Source organism: Dromaius novaehollandiae, unplaced genomic scaffold (genome assembly GCF_036370855.1).
Source record: "Dromaius novaehollandiae isolate bDroNov1 unplaced genomic scaffold, bDroNov1.hap1 HAP1_SCAFFOLD_41, whole genome shotgun sequence".
Taxonomy (NCBI): Eukaryota; Metazoa; Chordata; class Aves; order Casuariiformes; family Dromaiidae; genus Dromaius; species Dromaius novaehollandiae.
The window spans coordinates 1504435-1532319 of NW_026991492.1; the positions used below are offsets into that span (position 1 = coordinate 1504435).

General features: G+C 53.2%; 1 protein-coding gene across 1 annotated transcript; it reads right to left on the bottom strand.

The window, feature by feature from the left end:
* Positions 1 to 9536: 9536 nt before the first annotated feature.
* LOC135326975 (olfactory receptor 14A16-like) lies at positions 9537 to 10055 on the bottom strand (the record flags this gene model as incomplete). The annotated part of the gene is made up of 1 exon (XM_064504616.1): positions 9537 to 10055. A coding segment is annotated over exon 1 (519 nt), but the record flags the coding sequence as incomplete, so codon positions are not given.
* Positions 10056 to 27885: the final 17830 nt, after the last annotated feature.

The window sequence follows — 27885 nt, forward strand, 5'->3', positions numbered from 1 at the left end:
TACCGGTATGGAGACACTTGAGGTTCAGGAGGGGTTAAACAGAGTAGATTTAATGAACTGGGGACTGTGGGGGGCACTCGCTGATGTGAGGCTGCTGGACGCATGGGTCAGACACCCAGGCGGGACTCACTCTGTGTATCCTGAAGGCCCCTTTTATTTCCTAGAACTCTTTCCTTATCTCAGCTGTGCTAAGCTTGAGTAGCTCCTGGCTGCAAAGCAGCTAGACATGGTTGACCAAACGGAATATGCCTGTCCAGCCTGGATGGGTTTCGGTCAGTGTGCAGAGAGCACACGCTGGGGCTGTGATCACGTACTCTGCCAGTCCCCTGACTCCTCACCAGATCTCCCACAGGTGTTCTCACCGCCCTCCACACCCTGACTGACAGAGACGTGGTGTTGGTGCCACCAGTGTGTAGGCAAGGTTTGGACATGTCTTTCAGGCACTAGCTGAACTGACAGCTAAGGTGTACAAGCAACTAAATTATAGCAAATATATATAGTAAATTATAGCATACATGCACACAAAACTAATCCACCCAGGAGACCGGGAGTTTAATGTGTTTCCCCATTGTCCTCAATTCCACAGCCATGATGACAATCACTGCCAGGGGTTGTCCCACACTGATTCTTCGGATTTTACATCACTTAGTCGTTGGAGTAGGCTCGTTGGGTTCGATGTACTTACTGCAGGTTTGCCGGTGTCCCAACTGCCATCAGAGCACAGGGTTAGGATGGAGAGCAGGAGTGTCGCGGCTCCACTCAGCATACTCATCAGGACTCGGTTCTCTGGGTGAAAGTCTTCTGCAGGGAACATGGACTAGGACACTTTCCCCTTTGATTAGTACCAGGTGGGTGTCTCCTGGCCCATCAGCAATGATTTCCCCCTCCGACTATTCCAGTTTAGTCAGATCGTGCACCCTGTATAGCCAACACCACCTGGATGCTGAGTGGGCTGCAAGAAATCTCCTTCCTGGCTAGTGGGGACCCCTATCTGCTCAGGTATCAGTTGGGCTACTTGGTCTCCCTGTGTACATTGCAGGGGTTGGGATCCGGTGTAGTGGATCACAACTCTCACCTCCTCAGGACGGTTCAAGGCAATGACACCTGCAACGATGTCCACCCCCCTGGAGAGCTAAACTACTGCTGGGCACCAAGGGACCATAATACTCCTGAGGTATGGTGACCACCAACCCCATAGTCACAAGATGACGGCTCTCCAGTTCCAGGGTTATTTCTTTGTGTGGAAATTGCAGACCCAACCCTGCACTCCCGGGCATGGCTCACATGGGGAGGCAGGCTTGGGGGTGCAGCCCTTGCACTCTAAGCACATGCGGCCGCTCTATGGATTCCCCTTGGAAACGAGCATATGGGATAGAGCCACGGCATGGGTGGACCCTGAGGCAGGCAGTTGCCTGATGAATGTTTTTGCTCCAACCCCTGAGGGTACCAGCAGAGGACAATCTGTGCAGCTGCTCTTTGAGCAGCCTGTTCATCTGCTCTGTCAATCCTGCCCTTTGCAGATGGCAGGGTATGTGATATGTCCAGGCTATTCCCCGCTCTCCAGACCAATTCCGAACATCACTGCCTGGAAAGTGAGTGCCCTGATCACTTTGGATTTCCATTGGGGAACCACATAACCCAATCAAGACTTCTAATGCCTTAATGGTGTGAGCCTGGGTGGCTGTGGTGCAGGCGTGGGTGTACATAGACCAGAGCAGGTATCTACAGCGGTCAGGACATATCTGTGCCGCTGGCTCTCTGCTAACGGTCCAATGCAGTCAATTTGCCACTCCTCGCTAGGCTTCTGTCCTCTGCAGATATATCCCTTACTGGTCCACAAGTGCTGTGGAGCTAAGCAGGTGCAACGGGGGGCAATGCTGCCAGGACCCTGCTTGTGCCACTGGCAGCTCCCCCTCCATGCACGCTGCTGGTGGGGCAGTGGGTGTCGGGGATCCCCCTTGCGCTCTCCCGGGACCCTGGGGCAGAGCCCCCATCCTGCTGAGCTCCTCTCTAGTAAAATAAACTGCCTCTGCCCCATCATCCCACAACCTTAACAGCCACTCTAAGAACCCTTCACAGGGCGGCTGCCTGCAGCGACCTGCACATCCTGCAGCTCTGAGGCTTTAAAATCACCGCTAGTTGTGGTCCCTTGTAGACTGGCTGCATTTGGTCCAGTGAGCAGCTGCTCCACCACCAGCCGGGCAGCTGTGTCCCCCTCCTGCTCTGTGTCTGACTCCGAGCTGGGGGCCTCATCAGGGTCGCAGACATTCCCATCCCAAGTTTCTGGATCCCAATGCACTTTTCGCACCAGTGGCCTGCACCGCCAGGGGACGGACATCTTGCTAACCCCCCTGTCACCACCCGCAATTTGCTATGTGGGTGGCCAAAACAGCATGTTGGTGCTACAGCTTCTCAGCTCCATCTGTGGTTGCAGTTGAAACCTCCTGGGTAGGTTGGCAAGACTCCTTAGCGGCTTTGAGATCGCTTCCCAGCTGCCCATTTCCCTGGTGCTGCATCAGTAACGCCTTGTCCAGGGTGCGGAGAGCAGTCAGGAGGATCCACCCCAGATCCCTCGTCGCCTTTCACACTGCCAGCCTTGCTTTTTCCAGCTGGAGCTTGGAAACCAGTTCCAGGAGCCGCTCTGGGGATACTCCCAGCTCACTCTCCAGCTCCGGCCATGCGGTGGGGCGACTCACCCCGCCAGCCTGCGAGCCATGGGTAACCACCAACCCGTAGTGGCCACCCAGGAACGTGGCTCCCCGCCTCCCTCTTGTCCTTTCACACCCAAAGAGGCATCTCCACACTGGTCTCCTGCCGACTACGCCAAATGTGACCGCAAGGCAGGCAAGAGAGGGTTGGATACCAGCAGAGAGGGACACTCAAGGTTCATAAGGGGTTAAACAGGATAGATTTAATAAAGGACTTACACCACAGACTGCACGAGGAGCCCCGGGAACCGTGAGGAGGGGTTGCTGATGGGAGGCTGCTGGAGGCATGGGTCGGATGCATGGGTCGGACGCCCAGGCAGGGCTCGACTCATTGTATCCTAAGGGCCCCTTAAATCTACTAGAACCATTTCCCTATCTCAGCTGTGCTAACCTTGAGAAACTACTGTCCGGGAAGCAGTTAGATGTTGTTGACAAAAGGGAATATGCATGCCTGGCCATGATGGGAATTTGGTCAGTGTGTAGTTTCACACGCTGGGCCTGCTGCCACGTACTCTGCCAGTCCCTGACTCCTCGCCAGGTCTTCCACAGGTGTTCTCACTACGGTGGGGAATGGCCAGTGCTGGAAATGGCTGGTACAAGGGGTTGGGTGTGGGAGGAGTTTCCTGGGACAGCTTCTCCTCTCTGTTCATGCAACAACAAGCTGGGCTGGGTCTTTGGTCTGACAGACCCTGCTTGAGGCCCCCCACAAGATGAGGATGGTCTACAGGCCCAGTAGATGGTCTCAGGATCTCCTCTGCATGCTCCCTGCCAGCCCTGCAGAGGACCAGGAGAGGGCTCGTCCTGCCAGGGCTCACGGCAGCATGTCCAATCCTCCAGCTGGGCATGGAGCCTTGTCTGGGTGTGACTTTTGGGGTAAGGACCAGGCTCTCTGTTCCACCCCCCACTCTTTGCACAGAGCGAGTCACACTCTGTGGTGTTGAGCTCTCTCAACCGACGAGGAAAGCAGGGGACCAGCTTCAAGGAAATGCTCTAGTTTTGGATGGTCAACATACCTGTGTTACTGTGGTGTTTTAAAGGAGTCCCGAAAACATCTTGCCACACTCCCTTTTCCTTCCCTGCATGGTCAGTGAAGTGTGACTTCATTTTAGGGGACAACAGGGAGGAAGCTGATCTCACCCCATGCCAGATCCTGTCAGTCTCTGTCTAATCCAGTTGTCCAGACTTCCCTTTCTAGTCTATGGAGGGAAATAAGTTGAGATGTTTTGAGATACATTTCCTAATCGCAAGTTAAGGCCCCGTAGGAGACAGATCAAAAACTTCCAGTACCACATGGGAACACAGCTACCCCAGGGCATCTCAGGCAGCAGTAGCCTCTCTGTGTTGTCAGATGAATCAAGCCCAAAAAGTAGATTCCAGTCATAAGTTGAAATCTTCTCCAATCTTTTCCAACAACTTTGCAAAGTTTTTACCATTGCCAAATATTTTTTTCCTTTTTATTACTTGGTAGTACCATGTTCATGCACTAGAGTCATTAGTCTGTCTATGTGAGTCTCCATACCTATAAACACATTCTTCATCAAAATACATTTGCTGCCAATATTCTGAACAGACAAAGTCTGTTCTGAGGAACTGCTTTATTTCAATCGACATGTTTCAGATCTCTTCTTCTGCCTCTCTGTCCTTTCTTCTTCCTCTGCCTCTTCTCTCTTTACAGGGAATGGTTCACTGAATCACAGCCTTTGGGGTGGACGAGACCTCTGGATTTCATCTAGTCCCAACCCCCCGGTCAGTGCAGAGGGAACTAGATGGGGTTGCTCAGGGGCTCCCTCCAGTTATGCATTTTCCACAAAGGTGCTGAGAGTGCGCTCCATCCCATGGTCCAGGCCATTAAAAAGATGTTAAACAGTCCTGCCCCACATGTTGATGCCACAAGGAACTGACTGCCCCTTGGAACTTGTACCACTGAGCACAGCGTTTCAGCCTGATGGTCCAGCCAATCTACCATCTGCCTTATTGTCCATTGATCCAGAGCAGATCTCAACAATTTGCCTATAAGGAGACTACGAGGGACTGTGTCAAAGGCCTTGCTAAAGTGAAGGTTCACAAAATCCGCTGCTTTCCCCTCGTGCACAAAGCCATTAGTCCTACGACAGGAGGCAATCAGGTTGGTCAGGCATGGTTTCCATTTCCTCTTGGTCAACCCATGCTGCCTCTTCCAACCCTTCTCCTTCATATGCTTGGAGATGGCTTTCAGGAGGATTTGCTCCATCACCTTGCCAGGGTTGGAGATGAAGCTGACCAGTTTATTGTTCCCCAGATCCTCCCTATTGCCCTTCTGGAAAATGGATGTGGTCTGCCTTTTCCTAGTCATCAGGAACCTCCCTGATTACCCTGACATTTAAAAGATGATCAAGAGCTGTGTTGCAATGACTCCAGCCACTTCTCGCTGCACCCTGGGGTGCTTCCCATCCGGTCCCATGGACTTGTGTGTGCCCACTGGACAAAAGTCCTCCCCAGCTGCATCGTCCTCTGCCATGGGTGAGGCTTTGCTAACATAGATGCTGCCAAAGGCCTTGGGGGCCTGGCGGTAGACAATACCAGTAAAAGAAGAGGTAAAAGAGGCAATGAGCACTTCATCCTTTCCCCGTCTTTGTCACTAGGTCCTCTGCTCCACTGAGCAGGGAGACCACATTTTCCTTGGATGGTTGTCAACATCCTTCTCATTCTCCCCTCACCATGGAGGGGTCCAGGCAATGGACTTTTATGTGGTTAAAGGTGGATGCAAAGAATTTCCAGGGTGATGTAGAGAAGTCTGAGGCAGTGCCTCCCAGGCTGCCCTTACAGTCCACAGGGAGGAGGAGGTGTTCACCTGCCTTCTTTTAGATGGTCACATAAAACACAAATGACTCCTGTCCCAGAAACATTAGCTCTGTGCTTGAAATAGGGCCTGAGGTCACAGGCTTTTAGGATAATTCAGGTTGAAGAGGCCACAGGAGGCCTGTAGTGCAACCTGCTGCTCGCAGCAGGGTCAGAAAGAGGGTCAGAAACAAAAAAAAAAAAAAGCCCTTGCCAAAGGATTTCTGGGTTGATAGAGCAGGAGAAGACAGTAGAGGGTTGATGGAGTGGTAGAAGTCTCCTGGACAAAAGGGTTTCCTTTTTCCCTTTCTCCAGAGAATTAAATCCTCAGCTTTCCAGAGGGAAGAAGCTGGGACACTAACTTTGCCACTAACATGGAGGCGGAGAAGCTCCTGAGGCCCTTACAGACAGAGGCTGGTCCAAAGGCCACCACCCCCATGGCACCAGACCCCCAGGCATGCCTGCCTTGCTGCTGGGCACCCTCCAGCCCCAGGCAGGAGGTCTGCTGGGAACAGCGTGGGGTCTGCAGCCTGCAGCTCTGGCCACCCAGCAGGTGTGGTGGGACCCCACTCCTCTGGATGAGACTGGGCTCTGCTGCATTTCCCCAGTGTGAAGACTGTGTTCCCTCCAGCTGGGAATTCAGCCTGGCAGGGAGGGCCAACACAGGAAACACAATCTCTGCTGCGGGATGTGAGAGAGAGGGGAGGGCAGAGGGGGATCTGCTCATGCCCCAGGCAGTGATTCCCTCCCTGCAGCCAGTACAGCCCTGCTCATGCCCTGTAACCTGTGAGCCCAGGACATGGGACTCCCATCTGCCCTGGCTCTAAAGATTTCTCAGCCCTCAAGACCCAGGATGCAAAGCACCGCTCTGGGGACACCTCAGCAGTCGAAGGGGCTGAATGACTGACATGTTCCTGAGAACTTTTCTGCAGTCTTCTGCACTGGTTTGATGCCTGTTGCCCATGGAGCAGAGACTCCTTTTGAGGATGAACTCACTCCCTGTGTGACTCTGAGGACAGAGTTGACCAGGCAGTACAAATGCCAGCAAGGCCTCAACCCCACAGCAGTGTCCCCTGCCCAGGACTCCTCCTTCCAGCCCCTTCCTCCTGGAGGATTTGGGTTGGGAGGGACTGCTGGAGATCTCCAGGACCACCATCTGCTCTGAGCTGGACTATCTTTACAGTTAGATCAGGTTGGTGAGTGCTTTCCTCTGGAGAGTTTCTAAAAATCCCTGTGGCCTTGCTCCAGTGCTGCTCAACTACCATGGTTATTTCTTTATTTTTTTTTCCTTAATCTCATCTGAAATTTTCCTTACTGCATCTTCTCCTTGTTGTCTCTTCTCCTTTCCTCCCCTTGGCCCCCAGCCAGACCATCCCATCTGCTTTGACCAAGGACAATCGCAGCCTCACCTCCAAGCACAGCCTTGCTGGGATCTCCAGGGGCCGTGCAGGTGGGCCGTGGTGGCCAGCTCCAAGCAGAGCTATGTGCTGCAGGTCCCTACATGGTCTCAGAGGAGAGTGTATGGAGACATAACATGAGCCAGGGCAGAGCCTGTGGGCTGACACCAAGGCAGAGCTGAGATCAGCAGGGGTGAGAACAGCAGACCTCCAGCAGCTCCTCTCCCTGCCTGTGCAGGGAGTGACACACCCAGCAGTGCGCCTGAGAGAGGACAGTGACGCAGGACGGAGGGCACCGTGAGCTGCGTTACTGGGCTCCAACCACCTGTGCTGGGTCTGGGAGTCCTGGCAGCCTGTGCCGCTGGCTGCAGCCCTCGAGAAATCCCCGACTCTGCTAGCAGCAGTGGTTCCCCTCCAGGACTGTCGGGAGCTTCTGGAGTGTCGTGGCTCCTGTCTCCCTCCTGTCCCTGCGCTGGCCCAGCCCTGCTGCCCTCCGTGTGACCCCATGGCCCCACTGAGCAGGCACCGCACAGGACAGGGTGCGTTCAGGGTGGGGAAATGTCCCCCCAGCATGGTTCCCATGACAGCCCTCAGTGCCCCCTCCCCCAAGGCCCTCCTGCCCAGCAGCCTCCCACCAGTCCCCAGCCCCTGCCCAGCCCTCATCCTGTCCCCCAGGGTTAGCAGAAGGCCATGCTCCAGGGTCTGCTGGGGTCTGGGCCCAGGGAAAGAGGCCAAGCGGGGTGGTCATTCCCCCCACCCAGGTGCTGAGCCCAGCAGGCAGACGGAGCTGCTCACATTCAAAGATCAGCCCTCACCAGGACCATGGGGAATGGCCAGTGCTGGAGATGGCTGGTACCAGGGACTGGGTGTGTGAGGAGTTTCCTGGGACAGCTTCTCCTCCCTGTTCATGCAACAAGCAGCTGGGCTGGATCTTTGCCCTGAAGCACTCTGCTTGAGGTCTCCCATGGGAGAAGGATGGTCTACAGGCCGAGTAGACGGCCTCGGGATCTCCTCTGCATGCTCCCTGCCAGCCCTGCAGAGGATCCAGGAGAGGACTTGTCCTCCCAGGGGGTCACAGCTGGACACACGGTCCTCCAGCTGGGCATGGACCCCTTTCTGGATGTGACTTTTGGGGTGAGGACCAGCATGCAGGGTGAGGGAGATTGTCTCAAGGTCATGTGCTGGGGACAGGGCCTGAGGGACAGCAGCAAACTGAAATGGCTTCTGGGTCCTGCTTCCTTCAATGCAGGCTCCCACAAAGGATTCCAGACTTTTTTTTTTTTTGGTGCCACCCACCAGGAGGGACGATGGCACTCTGAGCTGGGAGGGTGGGGAGCATTAATCCTTCTTCAGGCACTGCCCAGGTGATGTGGAGGGTCAGGACAGTGAGGACTTCGGCTCTACACCATAAGCTCGCTTTAGTGTACTCACACTCTGAAAGTGTTTTTTTTTAATGTACGTCAGCATTTTTCTCTCCAAGACACTTTCAAGCCCAGTTCCACTTCCTTCTAATTTCTCCCAGTCACTCCTCTGATCTTGCTGGCCATTCCCACACCCCCTCCCCTGCTCTGCAGGGCCCCAAGCTGCTGGCACTGCTCTGCAGAATGAGCAGGCTGTGAGGCCACAGGGCCATGAGGTGACTCTGCACTGGCCGTGCTGGTCAGGGTGGGAGCAGACCCAACCAAATGAGGATCACAGCCTCTAATCCCTGCAGGGGGACTGCAGATGTGGCAGGTGCTTGCAACGACTGTGGAGCATTTCCAAGGATGCTGGTTGTGTCCAGGTGTGCTTCTAGATCCTACCCATGGTATTTCACAGAGAGTGACATGAAACGCTCTCCAGGCTCCCTTCCCCGTGCCAGCTGCGTTCCCACTGCCTCTCCTTTGCTTGTGGAAACCTTGTGCTGGCACTTTATCTTTGACTCCACCTTGGTGGACCTCTCACTTTGTGAGGCTCCTCTCACTGCCCACCCATAGAACATGCTGTCCCAGGAGATCTTCTGAGCTCTCCGGGCACCTCCAGCTTCCCCTCCAGAAGGACAGGCATCAGACACTGTGCTTTAACATGTGGCACAGCTCTGGCTATGTGAATCTGTGACCATTCATCCCCTCCACTGTCACTGGACACTGATGGGGGAGTCCTAAATCCAGCCGTGGTCTCTAAGAGATCATTACATGATCATGAGCTTTTTGCTCCTGAACCCATGGAGAACCCCACCAGCAGCAGCCCCTTTGGTCATGATTTCCTTGGGCCTATTCTTGACAGCAGCTTTGGAGGAAGCCCAGCCTTCAAGCTCTGTACCAGAAAGAACCTACTTTATTTCAGAGATACTGTGAGGGAGTCAGCTCTGACCCAGTGTTGGACACAATTTTATGTGGGCACCAGGGGAGACAGAGCAGTCTCAGTAAAGGTCAAATGAATCCAAGCATTTTCACAGCAACATGATAACAAATACTGCTAATCATAGTAACAATAGTGAACAAACAATGCTCAGTCCTGGTATTGGATACCGTGGGAGTCATTTGTGGAGAGCTTTGGCAATGTTACCACTGCTGAAAAATGTCCATGAAATCACTTTCCTCAGGGCCTCCTTGAGCTCCTTGTTCCTCATGCTGTAGATGAGGGGGTTCACTGCTGGAGGCACCACCGAGTACAGAACAGCCACCACCAGATCCAGAGCTGGCGAGGAGAGGGAGGGAGGCTTCAGGTAGGCAAACATTGCAGTGCTGACAAACAGGGAGACCACAGCCAGGTGCGGGAGGCACATGGAAAAGCCTTTGTGCCGGCCCTGCTCAGAGGGGATCCTCAGCACAGCAGTGAAGATCTGCACGTAGGACACCACAATGAAAATGAAACATCCAAAGATTAAACAGGCACTAACCACAAGAAGCCCAACTTCCCTGAGGTGGGAGTCTGAGCAGGAGAGCTTGAGGATCTGGGGAATCTCACAGAAGAACTGGTCCACTGTGTTGCCTTGGCAGAGTGGTATTGAAAAGGTGTTCCCAGTGTGCAGGAGAGCATAGAGAAAACCACTGGCCCAGGCAGCTGCTGCCATTTTGACACAGGCTCTGCTGCCCATGAGGGTCCCATAGTGCAGGGGTCTGCAGATGGCAATGCAGCGGTCATAGGCCATGACTGTAAGGAGAGAATACTCTCCTCCAAAGAAGAAGAAAACGAGGAAGACCTGGGCAGCACATCCTGAGTAGGAAATGGCCCTGGTGTTCCAGAGGGAATTCACCATGGATTTGGGGACAGTGGTGGAGATGGAGCCAAGGTCAAGGAGGGAGAGGTTGAGGAGGAAGAAGTACATGGGGGTGCGGAGGCGGTGGTCGCAGGCTACGGCTGTGATGATGAGGCCATTGCCCAGGAGGGCAGCCAGGTAGATGCCCAGGAAGAGTGAGAAGTGCAAGAGCTGCAGCTCCCGTGTGTCGGAGAATGGCAGGAGGAGGAACTCGTTGAAGGAGCTGCTGTTGGAGATTTTGCTATCTCCAGGCATGGGGGACTGTGCAAAGGAGAAAAGACATGGAGCAGTTAGGAGAGAATCTTCAAGCAAAAAGCCTCCAGTTGTTGCAGTTCCCATACAACCCCCCACATTGCCTCTCTCTTTACTGAGAGGATCTTTGTGCAGCTCCCTTGCTTGAGCTCCACTTTGCACTGGCTCAGTGTGCTGCTGTGAGAAGCAGGGGCCTCTGCCCATGAGCTCCAGAGGAGTCAGTCCTGCTGTGCAGCAGCGCGCACAGGGGAATGGAGGTGACGAGCTCTGACACTCACAGTTTCTGTCAGGTGAAAACTACTCATCGTGTAGAAGGGCTTTTCACCGTCTTCTCCCCCCATTCTAAAGAATGATGTTTGAGGAAGAGAGTTTCTGGGATTTTATATTTTATTTTAGATGGTATTGTCACCCCTGGGGAGTGTTCCTCAAAGGTAGAAATCCTTGGCATTTCTACTATGAGTCCTGAGAAAAACGGATTCACTGTCCCTTGTTGCAGCATGAGGACAGATAGTCTGTCTATTAGTCTTGTTCCCAGCTGTCCTGTGCTCACACCTCATGGAGCTGGTGGACGATCGCACCCATATGTTGCCCTGAAAGGAAACCAGCCACTGCTGAGAGCAGAGGAGTCCACTTTCAAAGTGCAGGTCTTCAACCTTCTCTGCCTTTCTCCAGGCACCTGAGGGAGGTCTCCACACTCCCCTTCTAGCCAAGGACACACCGGGCTCTCTTCAGATGCCCATATACAGCCTCCCACCACCATCTCCATACTCTCAGCATCTCTGCACCTTCTTCATTTGTCTCTCAGCTATTACAGATATGCTATGAGACAGCAGTGCCTTTCTGGAGCTCTCAGCCTGGCAGGACACCACAGGGAAACAGTCAAAGGCCCATCAGGACTGAAGATGGTTTCTCCTTAAGGGAGGATCAGCTCATTTCCCAACCCAACAGACCCCATTTCTTGGGGCTGCACAGCTTAGAAGGGCACTGCTGACCCTCACTTCCATGCACTCGCAGCGGTGGTGTCTGAACTGCAGCTGAAAACCCATCCACCCTGGACAGCCTGGGAGAAGAACAGGAGCAGCATGGATAGAAGAAACAAGGAGCAACACCATGATCTTGCTACCAAGGGAGGTGAGGAGAGAGACAGAGGGACACCCAGGAAAGCCTTCACCTTACCCTGCGGGGCATGCCACCTGGCAGATGGTGACGTTGCAAGGCAGTCACTCTCAGCCCCTTTGTCGGGCAGCACTAAACGGGCCTCTGGCAGGAGACATGCCCCTCTCCTCTGCTGGAGGTCTGGCTGCAGAGAAGGCAGCTCATGGCCTGGACTTCATGGCTGTCAGGGCAGAGGCTCTGCTGGGTGGGAGCAGAGACGTGGGGGGCTTGCTCAGTGCAGTGTGTTTGCATTGGAGGGACTGACCATGACTTGCCCAAATCCATCCTCCCACGATGCTTCTGTTAGCAGTTCCCTCTCCTTCCCTGCCTGTCTCTGCTGCCTGGAGCTGTCCCTGCTGGCACCTTTCTCTGTCCCAACATCTTTTCCCAGGCAGTGCTCACAGACTGCATCACACCTTTTGTGTGCTCAGAGCTGCCCGACAGAAACCTCCCGGGACAGTGCACTGTCCAGAGGCACCTCTGTGCCTGCAGGTCGTAAGGAGCAGGTACCATAAACCCCAGGGAGACCACACAGCTGATGCTGATGCTGATGCTGAAGCTGTCTGTAGGTGGAGGTGGGGTTGAAGGGGTTTGCTGAGCTTTCTCCCAGACCTCCTGATCTCTGAGAGGGAAGGTTTGTGAGTCCCAGTTCCTTGCCAAAACAGAAAACTCTGCCAAAATTAGGGAGAAAACAGAAAGCACAGAGACCAGAAGGAAAGCTCCTTCCCTTGGAAGTAGCCCTCTCTTCCTCTTGAAAAGACCCCTTGGACATGTCCTGTGCATGAGCTAGAGCTGTGAGCAGCCCTGACCCATGCAGCACCCTCTTGATGGGAGAATGAACCTGCCTGGCTGGGGGTCAATCGCCTCACGCAGAGCCTCTCCCCACAGTGCCGTGGGGAGCTCCCCAGGCAGGTTGAGTGTGGACCCTTGCAGGCGGCAGAGTCACTGCCCTGGGCACACAGCACCCTGGGGCACAGGGATGCTGCTCTGAATCACTGCCCTGAACAGACCAGGGTGCCCACCCCAGCAGCACACGACTGCAGTATCTCTGGAAGAGGGCAGCAGGATGCCCTGTCCCTGTGACAGTGTGGCAGGGAATCCTGCTTGAAGCATCTCCTCTTCCTGCTATGCCCTGGATAATCCAGGAGAGAGAACAACAAAAATGCTATCAGCCATAGTTTCTGCTGGGTTCAGAAGACCTTGCCAGGAACCTCGGTAGCATTGCCCTGCAGCCAGAGACTTACCGTGTCAAGGGCTGTGAAGATTTCTCCCACAAGCAGCTCTCCTCTCTCCTCCCACTCCACACTGCCTTGCACTTCTCTCTGCCTTCTCTCATCTCATGTCAGCAGCAGCAGGCAGTGCCCGCAGCCCTGCTGCTCTTGGCAGAGGAGCTGCTCCTGCACACAGCGGTGTCTGGGCAGTGCTGCCAGGTTGCCATGAGCTCCCTCCATCCCAGGAGCCTGGCCCCACTCAGGAGCAGAGGCCCAGCTGATGGCCTGAATTTCCCTGTCCCTTGTGCTCCCTCCTCCTGGGAAATGCTCACTGAAGTAGACTAAAATAATCAGCTATTGTCCTTTCCTAAAGAGTGGAGAGAGACTGATTCCAGCATTGCAATTTCTTTCATCAGAGGATGGCTATCTATGAAAGGTGAAGACGTCCCATTCTGGAAGCCCCTATTCCTTTCTCTTAACTAGGCAGGACACCTACAGAGGCCCAAGAAGGGAGACAAAGGGAGGCAGCTCTGAAGGGCAGAATTTCTCAGGGATTTGTCAAACAGAAACATGCTGATGATGTGCAAAGAGAAATGGCAAGGTGTGTACAGGGGGCAGAATAACCCCATGCTAAAATAATCACCGATGGTCCCTCTCTAAACAGTGGAGAGACACCCATTCCAGCATTGCATTTTGTCTCATCAGAGGATGTTCATGTGTGAAAGGTGGAAAAGTCCCACTCTGGAAGAGCCTCTTCCCATCTTGTCCCACCACTGCCTTGAGGCCAAATCCATCCTGTCTGCATCCAAGCGTGCTGCATAAATGGGAGAGGCACATCACACCAAGGTCTCTGCTCTAGTCTCTGCACTCTCAAACCCTTCTTGCTCTCCTCCTCATGAACCTCTTGAACCTCATGAACCACCGCCAGATGACATGAACAGGGACTGGCCTGATGATGTCCACAGGGTGCCTGGATCAGAGGCTGCCCTGGCCCGGGGACTTCTTCAGTGGTACCTTGTCCGGCCTGGACATAGATTCACTTCTGTCACAGGCCCCATGGTGCTGTGAATCAGCTCAGGCAGCAAACCCCTCTCCTGCCATTTCAGCACAGCCCAGCTCTGTTTCTCCCTGGCCTTGGGCACTGCAGGGTTTGCTCTCTTAGTGGGAACCTCCTTTCACCATTCCATTGCCACCTGCTATCTGTGCCAGCATGGCTCTGCTCTGAACTGGGGCCATTGCACACACACCGTCTTTGGCTCTTGGTAACAGGTGTCACCATGACCAGTCTGCACTCTGTGCCACAGCTGAGGCTCTGCAGCCCAAATACATGCAAATGCCTGCAGCCTGGGGTACACACAGGAACAGCTGGAGATGCACAAGCTGTCAGAGGTCTGAAACATCGTAGGAATGACTGAGATGTGGTGGGATCCCTCACAGGACTGGAGGGCAATGCTTATAGGGTAAAATCTCTTCAGGAGAGACTGTCAGGAAAGATGAGCAGGGGGGATGCCCTTTATGTGAAGGGGCAGCTCGGGTGTGTGGGACTCTTCCCACATGGGATGCAGGGGATGGACAAGGGTTTGGGAGAAACTGATCAGGGGTGGGATAGTCAGTGTCAGCCTGGCCTACCGTGACCATGAAAATGTGGAGTCCCAGATCCTGCGGAGACTGAGGAAGGACAGTAGCAGAGTACAGACCCTGGACTTCAGAGGAGCAGACTTCCTGGGCTGTTCAGGGGACTGGTGGGGGATGCCATGGGAGGCAGCTCTCAAGGGCCCAGGAGATCAGCAAAACCAGCAGGCCTTTAAGGACAGACCTGCCAAGCACAAGGATGGGCCATCCTGATACTCGCTGAAACTAGCAGACACCTCAGGAGACCAACTTGGCTAAGCAGGGACCTCGCACCTGAGCTCCAGGGTACTAGGGCAGCATGCAGCATGGGGAAGAAGGGAGAGGCAGAGGAGGAATTTAGAAATATTGTCCAGCCTCATAGGCTTGGTGTTAGGGAAGAAAAAAATCTCCCCTACCATTGACACTTGCAGGAGATGTCAAGGGCATGAAGATGAGCTGCTACTGCTCCAGTAAGAATCAAAGAATAAAAAGGGAAATGTGGCTAAATGGGACAGGGAATCCTCTAGCAGCAGATGCAGATAGGTGTGAGGAACTCAACCCCTGGTTAGCTTCCATTTCCACAAGCAAGGTCTCCTGGGCTGTTGTGCCTTGAGTCAGGACTCCAGAGGAGAAAAACAGCCAATGGTGGATGAGGTTAGTAAGGGATTCCTTGTGAGAACTCAAACTACACCAGTCAGAGGGGTTGGATGGGCTGCATGTGAGGATGCTGTGAGAGCTGACTGCTGTCACTGCAAGGCCACTCGCTACCATCTTTGACAGGTTGTGGAGATGGGGCAAAGTCTCAATGACTGGAGAAAAGCAATTGTTACCATCTTCCAAATTGTTATCCATCTTCAAGAAAGGCCACAAGGGCAACCTGGGGAGCTGCAGGCAGTGCAGCCTCACATTGGTGAGGAGTGAGTCCTCTTGGATCACAGTTCTGGGCACATGAAGGAGAAGAAGGTGCCTGGGAAAACTTAGCATGGATTTGCCCAGGGTAGATTGTGCCTTGCCAACCTGTTTGCCTGCTATGAATAAAAAGCTCTATTTGTGCATGGAGAAGAGTCAATGTCTTTTACCCAGACTTTATCAAGGTGTCTGACACTGTCTCCCTCAATATTCTTGCGTGCATGTTAGAACGTTACAGTCTAGAAGAGTAAACAACCGGATGGGTAAAAAGCTGCTTGGATGGTCAGGCTCAGAGGGCAGTGGTGAATGGGTAGCACTCTTCCTGGAGGTCAGGGAGAAGTGGAGCACTACAGGGTCTCTCCAGGAACTTGCCCTGTTTATCATCTGTATTAGTGACATGGAACAGGCAAAACTCATCATGCTTGTGGATGACCCCACAGTGGGGGAGGGGGGGACCAGTCATATGCTCGAGGGCTGCCATTCAGAGGGAGCTAGACAGGCAGGAGGAATGGGCTGTCAGGAACCTCACGGAATTCAACAAGGACACATGCCAGATGTTGTACCTCGGATAAACCAACACCCCACAGTGATACAGGCTGGGGCCTGAGTGCCTGGGGAGTGGTTCTGTGGAAAAGGACCCGAGGGTCCTGGGGGACAGGAGGCAAGACATGAGCCAGCAGCATTCCCTGGCAGCAAAGAAGGCCAGAAGCATCGTGGGCTGTCTGGCCAGGAGCACAGCCAGGAGGCTGAGGAAAATGATGATCGCTTTCTAGTCAGTATTCATTAGACCATGTCTAGAATACTGCATCCAGGTTTGGGTTCCCACAAAAAGAGGCTGATAACTGGGAGCGAGTTTGACCGAGGGCCCTCACGGTAGTCAGGGAGCTGGAGCACTTGCTCTGAGAGGAAATGGGGCTTGTTCAGTTGCAGAAGAGATGGCTTTGGAGGGATCTCATAGCAGCTTTCCAATGGCTACGGGAAGGTCATCCAGAAGATGGAGCAGGGCTCTTCACCAGGGTGCACAGTGGGAGGACAAGAGACAATGGGCATAAGTTGAAAGAAGAGATGTTTGTGCAGGAGATAAGGAAAAGCTTTTCCATTACGAGGATGGTCAAGCATTGGAAGTGATTGCCCAGAGAGGCTGTGCAGTCCTCTCCCTTGGAGGTTTCCAAGACCTGACCAGATGAAGCCCAGAGCCACCTGGTCTGATCCCAGAGCTGACCCTGCTCTTAGCAAGGAGATTGGACTAGAGGCCTCCTGAGGTCCCCTCCACCTCAGTCTCCAAGACAGCCTTGATCAGTCCTTTACTTTGCTTTCAAATTTCTTGGGTTTTTTTCTTTCTCCCCTTTTAAGTTTGTCTCCTTTACCATCCTGATCCCTTCCCCTACAATCGGCCCCACCCCTGCTTACCCTTAACTCATTGGTGCTGTTTTGGTTTCTTTCTTTTTTGTTTCTTTGTTTGCTTGCTTGTTGTTTTGACACAGGAGGAGCTACAGTGCAGAAGGATCTTGAGGAACTTGGGTGATTCAGACAACAGGTACCTCATGAAGATTTACAAGAGAAGTCTCAGTCAAGTCCTGTGCCTAGGCAGCAATAATCCCGTCCATGAGGAGAGGTTGAGGGACCTGGGCTTCTTTAACCTGGTGAAGTGCAGGCAAAGGGCAGTAGAGTAGTTGCCTGTGACTGCTTGAAGGGTGGTTTCAGAGATGATGGAGCTTTTCTTGGTAGTGGGAAACAGTATGAGAAGGAGAAAGAGCCACAAAGAGCAGCCTGTAGGGTTTAGATGTGACTTTAGGAAAAGAAAATGTCACTTGTAGGGTAGAGCTGTGGTGCTACAGGACACCCAGGAGGAGTCTGTGATCAGCCCCTGGCTTTGTGTTTCAAGGCAAAGCAAGTGAGGACAGGAAGACATCAGGAGAGGTCAGGAGATCTCGGGGTGAGAGCAAGGTGGGGAAGCAGGTTGGGCGTCTACAGTGTGCAAGGAAACATGCACAGGCATGGGAAAGCACAGGACAGTATGCGGTGGAGATGGCCAGAGGCACTACCAGGATTGAAAGCTTCTAATAGAACTAGGTCTTTGTCCTCTTGCCTATGGCTGTTGTCTCTGCCACCAAGGCCTACGAGAAGACGCCATTCCTTAAAGCGCTGTGGCCTGGCTGCCTCCTTGTCCCTTGGGAGCTCAGGAGGGGATGTATCATGGTCCTGCACTCGGCATTGTGCACCCCCACCTGCACACTGCCCCCAGGAAGAGCCCTGAGCAATATACGATCGAAAGGATGACCCTACCCAGGGGCTGGCTGCCAGTGCCTGGCTGCTCTGCTTGATAGCACACATCCAGGTAGACTTGGCATCACAGCCACCTGCACATTGCCTTTGCCTGCCTGCAATCAGGGCCTCCAACTTTCTGCTCTAATCAGCCCCCAGGGAGACTTTGTTGGTAATGGCCCTCAGTGGGACCCATTAACCCTCCAAGAAACTTGGGATTTGCTTCTGACTTTAACTTCTTGAGAGGTTTCTTCAGTCTTTTCTCAGCATCTGCGTTTCATGGGCTCAGCACCAAATGCACCCAGGGGCTCATTAAAGTGCAAAAGCCCCTAAGGAGCCATGGCTCTTTCCATAATTTCCTTCAGTTCTTCAAGTCCTGTGTGGCTAATTGGGAAGCTTTCAGGAGAGTATTGAAATTAGGCAGATTTCAAAGAGCACCTGAAAACAAAAGATGTCTGCTTCTGAAGCTTTCTTTATTCTCCAGTTTTCAGAATAAGCGATACCCATATTCCCCACCTAATATGGATCCAGAGCATCTCTTATTGAAGTGTGGGCGTGTAGGAAAAGCAGTATTTTTGATAGGACACACATATGGACAGCCTTCCTCCCTAGCTCCCCAGCCCTGCCACTTCCCTCATCAGCCACTGGGGACTTAGAGCACTCTGGTTAAAATCTAACCTTTTTCCTCTCAAGGCTGTAGCTGAATGTTACAGCTCATGTGCACCAATTCCCACCTGCTTTCCTTAGAGAACTAGCTGCAAACAGACACAGAAGGATTTGTCTTAATTGCAATGAAACCAAAATAAAGTTTGAAACACTTTAAAAAAAGATAAAAGACGCTCCTCAGCTCTATGTCAAGTCCAAGCTGCCTCCAGTGAGCTCCACTGCCCACAAGACATAACCTTCCTTGAAATGTTTTCAACAGATAGATGGGAAAGGATAGACAAGAAGCAGAACAAAGGAGGTGGCTAAAGAGACAATGAGACTGCTGAAAGCTGAGGCAAGCTTCAGACTCCCAGAAGCTCAGAGCAGCAACTGGAGAGTTGAGAGGTATCTGAATGATCAAGAGCAAGGGGAGGAGGAAAACTGGGAAACTATGGAAAGTGCATACACCCAGATCATCTGATGCAAAGCTGACTTTAGAAATGATCAATTTAATCAGGGCATGTGGAAATATGTGAAAGATTAGTGAGATTAAATCCACAGCATAGCAGACAGAGCAGTGGTAAGGCAAGTTAAGAGGCAGATCAATATTTCTTTTCCCAAGATAAAGACCCTTCCTGAAGATTTCCACTCTTTCATCATAGCACAACATTGACAGTAAAATTAATCAATCATTTGAGCTGATGAAAGTGTGTTATTATTTTTGGAATGTTGAAAACAGTTCTTCACCTTTTTCAGGCTGAGCTCAGGTGTCCAACCATAAGCACCCAGTAGCATTCGAATGGCCCCAGTGTCTCTGAGGGACCTGCCTGGGCCTGGCAGATCTCGCAGGGGACCTGCAGGAGACCGGAGCCCCTGGGAGCTGTAGATGGAGGCTGGGCAGAGGACACCAGGGCACCTGCAATGGCACCACCTGTCCATGACCCTGTGATCCCAGCCCAACCCTGAAAATCACTTTGACTTTCAAAAAAAAAAAAAAAAAAAAAAAAAGGAAAAAAGAAAAAGGATCTCCCCAAAAGACCAGTGTATCAAAAAAGAACCAAACAAAAACGGGCAATAACAACACAAAGAAGTTTAAAAAGTTTAAAAGTGTAGCAAAACTTTTTTTTTCCCCACTTTTCATAATCTGTTTAATTTATTTCTTTCTGGCTATATTCATGCACTGCAGTAATTACCCTATTTGAGTTTACATGTTTATATATATGTATATGTTATTCTTCATGATATGCTTCCTGGCAACACTCTGAATGGAGAAACTTTGTTCTGAGAAACTACTGCATTCAAATTGACATGTCTCCTCTCTCTTCTTCTGCCTCTCTGTCCTCTCTTCCTCTGCCTAGTCTGTCTTTACAGAGGCCTCATGGCCCCTCTGCCTTCCGGGGAAGTCTCCTGTTGGATCCTGCCAAGTAGATCCTGAATGAGCTGAAACTGGCTCTCCTGCAGCCCTGGGCTCTGCTTTGGCTTCTTGTCTAACTTCCCTACTATCTCATGATCATTGCAGTCATGGCTGCCCTCAGCCTTTACATCCCCATCTCGTTCTGTTTTGCTTTTGACTGACAGAGTCCAGCTGGTGTTGGCTCATTGATTGCCTGTGCCAAGAATTTTTTCCAACACTCTAGGAATCTCCTGGGCTGCTTGTGCCCAGGCCCACTGCCCTTCCAACAGATTTCAAGGGGGTGAAACTACCCTGTGAGAGCCAGGATCTGGGACCATGAGGCTTCCCCCAGCTGCCTACACAAAGTTTCAGCTACTTCCCTTCCCTCCTCAGGCAGCCGTTAGCAAACACTCCCAGCATGTCACCCAGACTGCTGTGTCCTCTTATCCTTCCTACAAGGTCTCCACTGGCTCATCACCTGCTCCAAGGCAAAGCCCTGTGCACTCCAGCCACCCCTTTGCACAGAGCACACCTGCACCTCCTCGCCACCCCAGCCTGCCTTCCTCAGGAGCCCAGTTTCATCCTGCCATGTGAGCTGTCCCACCACATGTGTGTGTAATTCCCTGGAGATAGGGGAGAGGGAGGTGCCAGTAAAGGGACATGGCTGGGATGTTGAATGTGGGGCCCAGAAAAGAGGATGACTCAGAAGAGGGACAGGGGAGAACAAGACAGAAGTGACACCTCTGCAGTGTTGATGGTGAGATCACCTCTTGTACAGGAACCTCATGGGCTGGGTTGTGGTAGGAGTCATTTTGAGGACAAGAAGAGAATCACACCACCACTCATCCCATCAGAGATGATATACAGGGAGGAGGATGGGGAGAGGCAGGCAAAGGGGACATGGCTGCAGTGTTGACTGTGAGGTCACTTCCACTGCAGCTGCCTGATTGGCCCTCAGCAGATGTGCTGGCCAGCAGGCTTTGTGAGGTCACCCAGTGCCTCAGAGAGCCCACCCAGCAGCAATGACAGCCCTGGGGAGGGGAGGGGGTGATGCAGGTGGCAGGGACCCATCTGGGTGCTGATTGTGAGGGCACCTCTCTTGCAGCCACCCCACTAGTCTGCAGCCGGCCGGCAGGCAGGCAGGCACAGCTCAGGGCCACCCTGCTCAGGACTAGCCCTCTGGAGTGGACCTGCTGCCAAGCAGTGCACAGCTCCTCACCTAGATCTCCTCCAAGCCCAGCATGCTGCCCCTGTGGCCCAGAGAAACCATGGACGTTACCTGGAGGCTTCCTTTGGCAGCTCAACCTTCCCAAAGTAGCGCATGGTGTATTGTTACTAGCCAGAGGGTTTTTTTATAGTGTGCTACCAAGAAGGAGTCATCCTGCAGGCTCCAATATACAGTTTGATGATGGGTGGGTGAACTGAACTGTGCAAGGCCTCCTGGCACAGCCCTGCACTACTCTAGAAGGAATCTACCTTCACTTGCTTTTATCCACACCTCACGGCCAAGAGGGCACCTTCCTCCAAATTAGCCTCAGATCCACACTTGGGATGTCATCTCACAGGGGGTTCACTTGCAAAGAAGAGTCCATGAGTGACTTAATACCAATGCTATGCCCAAGCTGATCAGGCAGGAGCTTCAGAACCTGCAGGCCTCAACCAGCTCAGTGACACACTGCAAAACGTGCTCAGCTGAGTTGGACACCTGATCTGTCAGGTCAGAAATTACTCCCTTAGAGCAGAGAGGAGCACGTGGAAAGGTGAGGACCATAATTCTGAGGGGGCTTGCAAGTTATCTGCACAAAACAACTTCAGCTTTGCAAGCTGATTCTCAGCTATGACCCCTGAAGTATTTCCTGCTGACTTGCAGGAAGTGCTTGAGCATCACAACTCACTTTAGTCACTGTGTATTTGGAAGAAGTGATTTTAAAGGCCAGTTCTTTTCTGGAGACATACTTTGTCTTTGGAAGTTTCCTTATTTTGCCCATTTGAAAAGCTAATAATTGTAGCACTGCCACTTGAAAGGGTGTCTCTGAGTGCTCCACTGTGGCAAGACCATTTTCTGGTTAACTCTGTGTGAAAAAAGTCCCATGTGATCTAAACTGCTCTCTGAGGCCTCCCGCTGGATGTCAGCCCCTGGATGTCCCATGTCAGAGCCCAGGGCAGTGCGCAGGGTGCAGGGTGTAACAGAGAGCCCCAAAGCAGAAAGGCCTTCAGCAGGAAGAGCTCAGGACCTTTCCCTACCCATTATATTTCCCTGGAGTAGAGGGGTGTTAACTGGAAGGCTAATTAAGGGCTAATTGGGGTATACTACTGCATTATAAGCAAGGAGTTTCTAGGGTCCTGCCACATGAGAAGAAAAGAGTGTCTGCACCAATTATGTATAGGGGCGGTATCCATTCCCCCCCCACACACACACACCTTAGCCTTTGCTAATAGGAGAGAGAGGCAAGTGCTCTGCCTCTAGCCTAAAAACCACTTGTGGTTGGACAGATCCCAGCAGTGTTAACTTCAAGAATCTCCAGCAAGGAACCCTTTCTGAAAGATGACCTCTTGTACTCCAAACACTCTAAGCTCCATATGTCTATGTATTTCATAGTCTATGTGGGATATCTGGCTGCAGATCCTGGCAAGAGCTGAGGAAACTCAAGGCCTGAACCTCAGTGCACAGAAGGCAGCAGGCTGCCAGCATCCCTGGCTCTCGCCACCAGGGCAGCCTGGGCCCTGCGAGCCAAGTCACCTCCTCCCCTCCAAGGGCTCCCCAGCTCCCCAGCCTGGCAGCACTCCCCACGCACAGCACTGCTCTCTCCAGACACCTCCTGCCATGACAAGTACCAAGACACTGAAGCCACCACCCATCCCCAGCACAGGATACCCCACCACTGTGACACCCCCACCCCCCACCCCTTGCCTCACACAGGTAGCCAGCCATCATGTGCCTCTGCAGCAGGGACACACAGGGGACAGGACTCGGCATGGCAGCAGCCAGGAGACCCACAAGGGCCCCAAAACACACAAAGGCCAAGTCTATATCCCTTCACTTCCCTTCCTCCAAGGCCTTGAGACAGGGAATTCCTCTGGACATCCATCTCCTGCTAGAGCCTTTGCAGCCATTTGATAAGCATCACACAGGCAAGCGTGGGACTCAGGATGGGACAGCCCATAGAAGAGGGGTCTGCCCTGGGGTGCTCCACAAGAATCCTGGGAACATCACAGCTGGAGTCACCACACTGTGCGGTTGCTGTAGCCTAGTGGCACACCCTCCAATGACCCCATGATCGCTGAACAAACCTAGTCAGCAAAGGGGAAGTGACACCACAGACTCACACCACAGGCATCCGGGTACTGTGGAATTCTCCACTGAAGGACCTGTGGATGTGCATACTGTTACCGACTGAGTACGGCTGTCTGTTGAATACGCGTACTATTGTCGACTGAGCACTGGGTTGTCTCTTGGTATGCCTGTTGGTATTGACTGGGGCCATACAGCTGTTGTGTAACCGTGGTCTGGCACTGTTTGACTGGATAATGAACTAAGCCCAGGAAGGCTAAGAGAGTAAGCCACACACCTCTGTGGGGACTCGCACTCACCATCAGCTGGCCTGCAGACCCAACAACCCACCCATCAGTGGGGACGACACTGAGGCCAACTGCCAGGGAGGACATGAATCATCCCAGTGCAGCTGGAGTGTGGTGAGAACAATCTGGGGAAAACTGTTACCGGAGGGGTGGCTCCATAAGGACAAGGAAAAAGCAGGAATGGTCACTACACTGTGCATCCGTGGCTTAACAGTAGGGCTTGGATATACTTTTAGGTGTGTTAATACTTACAGTTTGTAGATTGTTTGGTGTTGCCCAATGTTTGTTATATGTGTAGGACCACTTATCTCTAATGAACTCCTATACTTGACAAACAATTTCTCTCAAGCTCAGTGTGCCTGGCCTATGAGGGCCTGAGGCAGAAGTGACCTCACAAGTACAAACAGCAGCCATAGGCCTGCCACTGGCCTATCAGGGTCGCAGGCACAAGTGACCTCACAATCTGCATCAAAGACATGTGACCACTGCTGGCCCATCAGGGACTGAGGCAGAAGTGGCCTCACAAGTACAAACTGCACCAATATGCCAATATGAGGCACTGAGGCCAAGGGACACCTCACCATCTGCATCCAAGCCATGGGCCTGATGCTCGCCTAGGAGGTGCTGAGGCAGAAAGGACCCCACAAGAACAAACAGCAGCAACGTGCCTGCTCCTGGCCTAGCACATTTTGAGACACCAGTGACCTCATCATCACCACCAAAGCCATGTGCATGAGGCTGGTCTCTCCCGTTCTCAGGCACAACGTCCTCACCAAGACAACCAGCAGGAATGTACCTGACGCTGGCCTACCAGGTAGGGATTGAAAAGGGGCCTCACATTAAGCCCTGGAGCCATGTCCCTACAGCTGCCCTAGCAGGTACTGAGTCACCATTGACCTCACAAGCACCAATGACAGCCATGTGCTTGTTGCTGGCCTATCCCGTACCGAGGCACAAGTGACCTCACACTCAGCCTTGAAGCCATGTGCCTGCTGCTGGCCTATCAAGGACGGAGGCAGAAGCACCTCACAGTCTGCACCAACAGCACTTAGGTGCCTCCCCCGGCCTAGGAGGTGCTGAGGCACAAGTCACCTCACAGGCAGCACCCAAGCCAGCTGCCTGCAGCTTGCCCAGCAGCTCCTGAGGATAAAGGGACCTCACCAGCACATACCCCACCCATGGGCCTGCTGCTGACCTCTCAGGTACTCAGGCAGAAGGGACCTCCACATCCACACTGACTCTATTAAAAGGTTTCTTGCTGATCAGGAGAATACACAGAGGTGACATCCCAAGAACCTGCACCAACCAAGAGCCTGCTGGGCACAGCCTTTTCTCTACAGGAAGGTGCTCCGCCAAAGTATCTGTCACAGGGGGAGCTGGGAACCTCCACTGGTTCCTCAGGCATGAGAAACATCTCTGGACCACTCTGTATTTCACAAAAACACACAGGCTGAGGGAGGCTTCTCTGATGCCCGTCACAGAAGAGAAGCTCACCTGGGTCGCCCTCATGTCCCTTGATGGCACTGTCATCACTCCTTTCACAACACTCCTCTGCAAACAGCTGTTATCTCCTGGCAAGTCTCTCCAGGTCATGCAACATCTCCCCTCTGTCACCCTGGGGAGAAAACATAAAAACGAACAGTTGCACTTGCACTTCCTTTACCATCAAGTCCTAGCTGTGAAAAACTTGTTCTGCAGCACCTGCACAATGACAGCAGGACACCACTTCCATTTCTAGGGCCTCGGTACAGACATCAGCCCAGGGAGAAGCTGCACTGAAAAGGGTTCCTGACACTGTCAGATACACTCAGCACTGCACCAGGCATTGACCTGACGCCAGACCTCGGCTGTGGCAGCTAGTCTACAAACACACTGTCTCTGCCCCACAGAGCTGGCCCTTCTGCTAGATACAACCAAGTGCCAGCAAGCAGAGATGGGTGCAGGACACTCACCACTTGCACACTCCCCAGGCACTGCTCTGCTCACTGCCTTCCCCTGGCTCCTCACCTCAGACACACAGGGAAGCTCTTGTGGTGACACCAGGAGGTGGCCAAGGCACTCTGGGCTCACAAGCTGCATGCAAACACTCAGCACAAGACCAGGGTCAGAGCTGGCTCCTCGGGTGATGCTGGTGCTTTCAGAAGGAAGGATGCTGCTGCCTGTGGGCACAGCAGCCTGCTGCTTTCCACCCCCACAACCCCACCACATCACAAACCTCCAGCTAGGGACAAGGATTCGGGCATTTGTTCTGTAATAAAGAAGTTACAGGCACAACTTGGAAACATCTGGGAGTCCTGTAGGTCTCCTGAGCCCAAAGCAACCTCTGCCCCTTTCCTTTCATTAGCTGGACAAGGAGCTTCTGTGAAGGGCAAAAGGGTGCAGAGACTTTGAAACGAGGCATCAGCAAGGAGACAGGCCCAGACTGGAGGTGTGGGGAAACACCTGCAGTCCTGTGGGAACGGGATCTGCAGCAGGAGCCTGGGCTCTGCACCTGGGTTTGCAGCACACCGATGGCTGGGTGCCACGGGCAGCCTGGCCCTGGGCACAGCTTCACCCCTCGCAGAGCCAGAAGCCCAAGAGCTGTGAGACTTCCTCAGTTCAAGCTAAGCAGGCTTTGGGGCATGCAGACAAAGGCACACGGGGATGCTGGCATTTATTAGAAGGGTCTTTGACTTGTCCTATATGGCACCACAACCATCTAGGAAAAGGAGGGGGCACTACAGCATTTGCTGCGTGGGCCAGCACTAACAGCATTTGTGGGAGGAGGAATTAGCAGCACAACAGAGGTACCAAGAGGGGAACCCGCACCCCAGGTCATCCAAGAAAGCCAGGCGCAATTATTGAAGCCTTTGCATCCATATGTAGCCTCACCTCATTCACTAGCAGCTGCTTTCACACAGGGCTCACAGTGCTGGCAAAGGTGCTGACAGCTACAGGGACACACCCTGGCACCCTGCCTCCATCCTCGGGGGCTCCAGGACTGCACTGGCAGCCTACCTGACCATGACTGGAGCAACCTAGGAAGAAAGAATTGGAGGGTTACTGTCAGTTCTGCTGGCCTTACATAGTCACAACAGCCAGGGGCAAATGTCTCCCCTCTACGCCGAGAGGTATTTATTTTTGAGAGCAGAGACAGCAGGGCCACCGGGGACTTTCTACCCCCCTTTTTGGCACAGCTGAGGCCACGTCTGGATACCAGGTCCTGTCTGGGATCTCCAGTTCCAGAAAGGCAGGAACACACCGGAGGGAGTGCAGCACAGGGCCACCAAGTAGGTCAGGAGCTGGAGCATGGGGCATATAAAGAGAGGCTGGAAGAGCTGGGTTTGTCCAGCCTAAGCACGAGAAGGCCAAGGGGTAGGGGGGAATCTTCTTGCTCTGCACAGCTACCTGATGGAGGGCACAGAGAAGATGGAACCAGATTTTCCTGCAGGTGCACAGTAACAACCTGATAGGCAACAGGGACAAATTGGAGCATAAGACATTCTCCCTAGAGATTAAGAGCAACCGTTTTTCTCCATGAAGGTGGCCAAACTGTGGCACAGGCACCCAGAGAGGTTCCCACATCTCCATCCTTGGAGAGATTCAAAACTTTGCTGGAAAAGGCCCAAAGATACCTCATCTCCTGGGACCTGCCTTGAGCACGGCATTGGACCCCCACCTCCAGATGTCTCCTCCCTTGCAGGCTCAAGGGATCTGCTATTCTGAGACTCTATTCCAAAGGGACCAGAAGCTTTGGAGCTTCCACCTCCACAGCTGACCAAGGACAGGTGTCTCTGAGCCACCCATTGCCCCAAGAGTCCTGACTTCCTGTGAGGTGGCATCTCCACCATCTGCAAGGGTCTGGGCAGGCAAAAAGGGGAGAAGTGGCTCTGACTGCTTTGATTAACTCCCCATCTCTCTGATGGATTGGAATGGATTAGGGTCTGGGATGGGAAGATGCAGTGAGGATCCAGATTCAAGAGAAAGCCTTCAAGGAGTGAGAAGATGACTTTCCCCAGAACTCCTGGTACAATCCCAAAGACTCAGCGAAGCATCAAGAGCTTCAGAAACTGCAAGCCTAAACCTCAACTGACAGGAACCAGCAAACCGCAAGCATCCCTGGCTCACATCAGGATGCTCCAAGGAGGGAACATGGTCACCAATGGTCCCCACCCCAGGTCTCCCAGGAGAACACTGTAATGGCAGGCTACGGCCTGGGAGCACAGCACTGCTCTCTCCAGACACCTCCTCCCACGATGAGCACCAAGGTGTGGGGACCACCACTCATTCCCACCACAGGACACTCACCACTGTGACACCCTGCACCCCCGCCTCTCGCCTCACAGAGGGTGGCCAGCCAACACGCACCTCTGCAGCAGGGACACACAGGGCACAGCACCACACATGGCAGCAGCCAGGGCACCCCCAGGGCCCCAAAACACACACAGCCCAACTCTCCAGCCCTTCCATTCCCTCCCAGTCCTCCAAGGCCTTGCAACAGGCCCTTCCTCTGAACAGCCACTCACAGCCCTGCACCTGCTCACTTCCCACCTCCAGCAAGCAGAGAGCAAGTGCTCTCCCAGGGGCTCAGCAGGCCAGCTCTTGCCTCTCGCTTTTGCCTCCCCAGGGCGCTCACCCAAGGGGCCTCCCTACGGAGGTGCCCTTGAGGCCTCCAATGCAGGAGGCCCAGTCTCTTTGGCACCACTCACCCTCTCACAGGGCT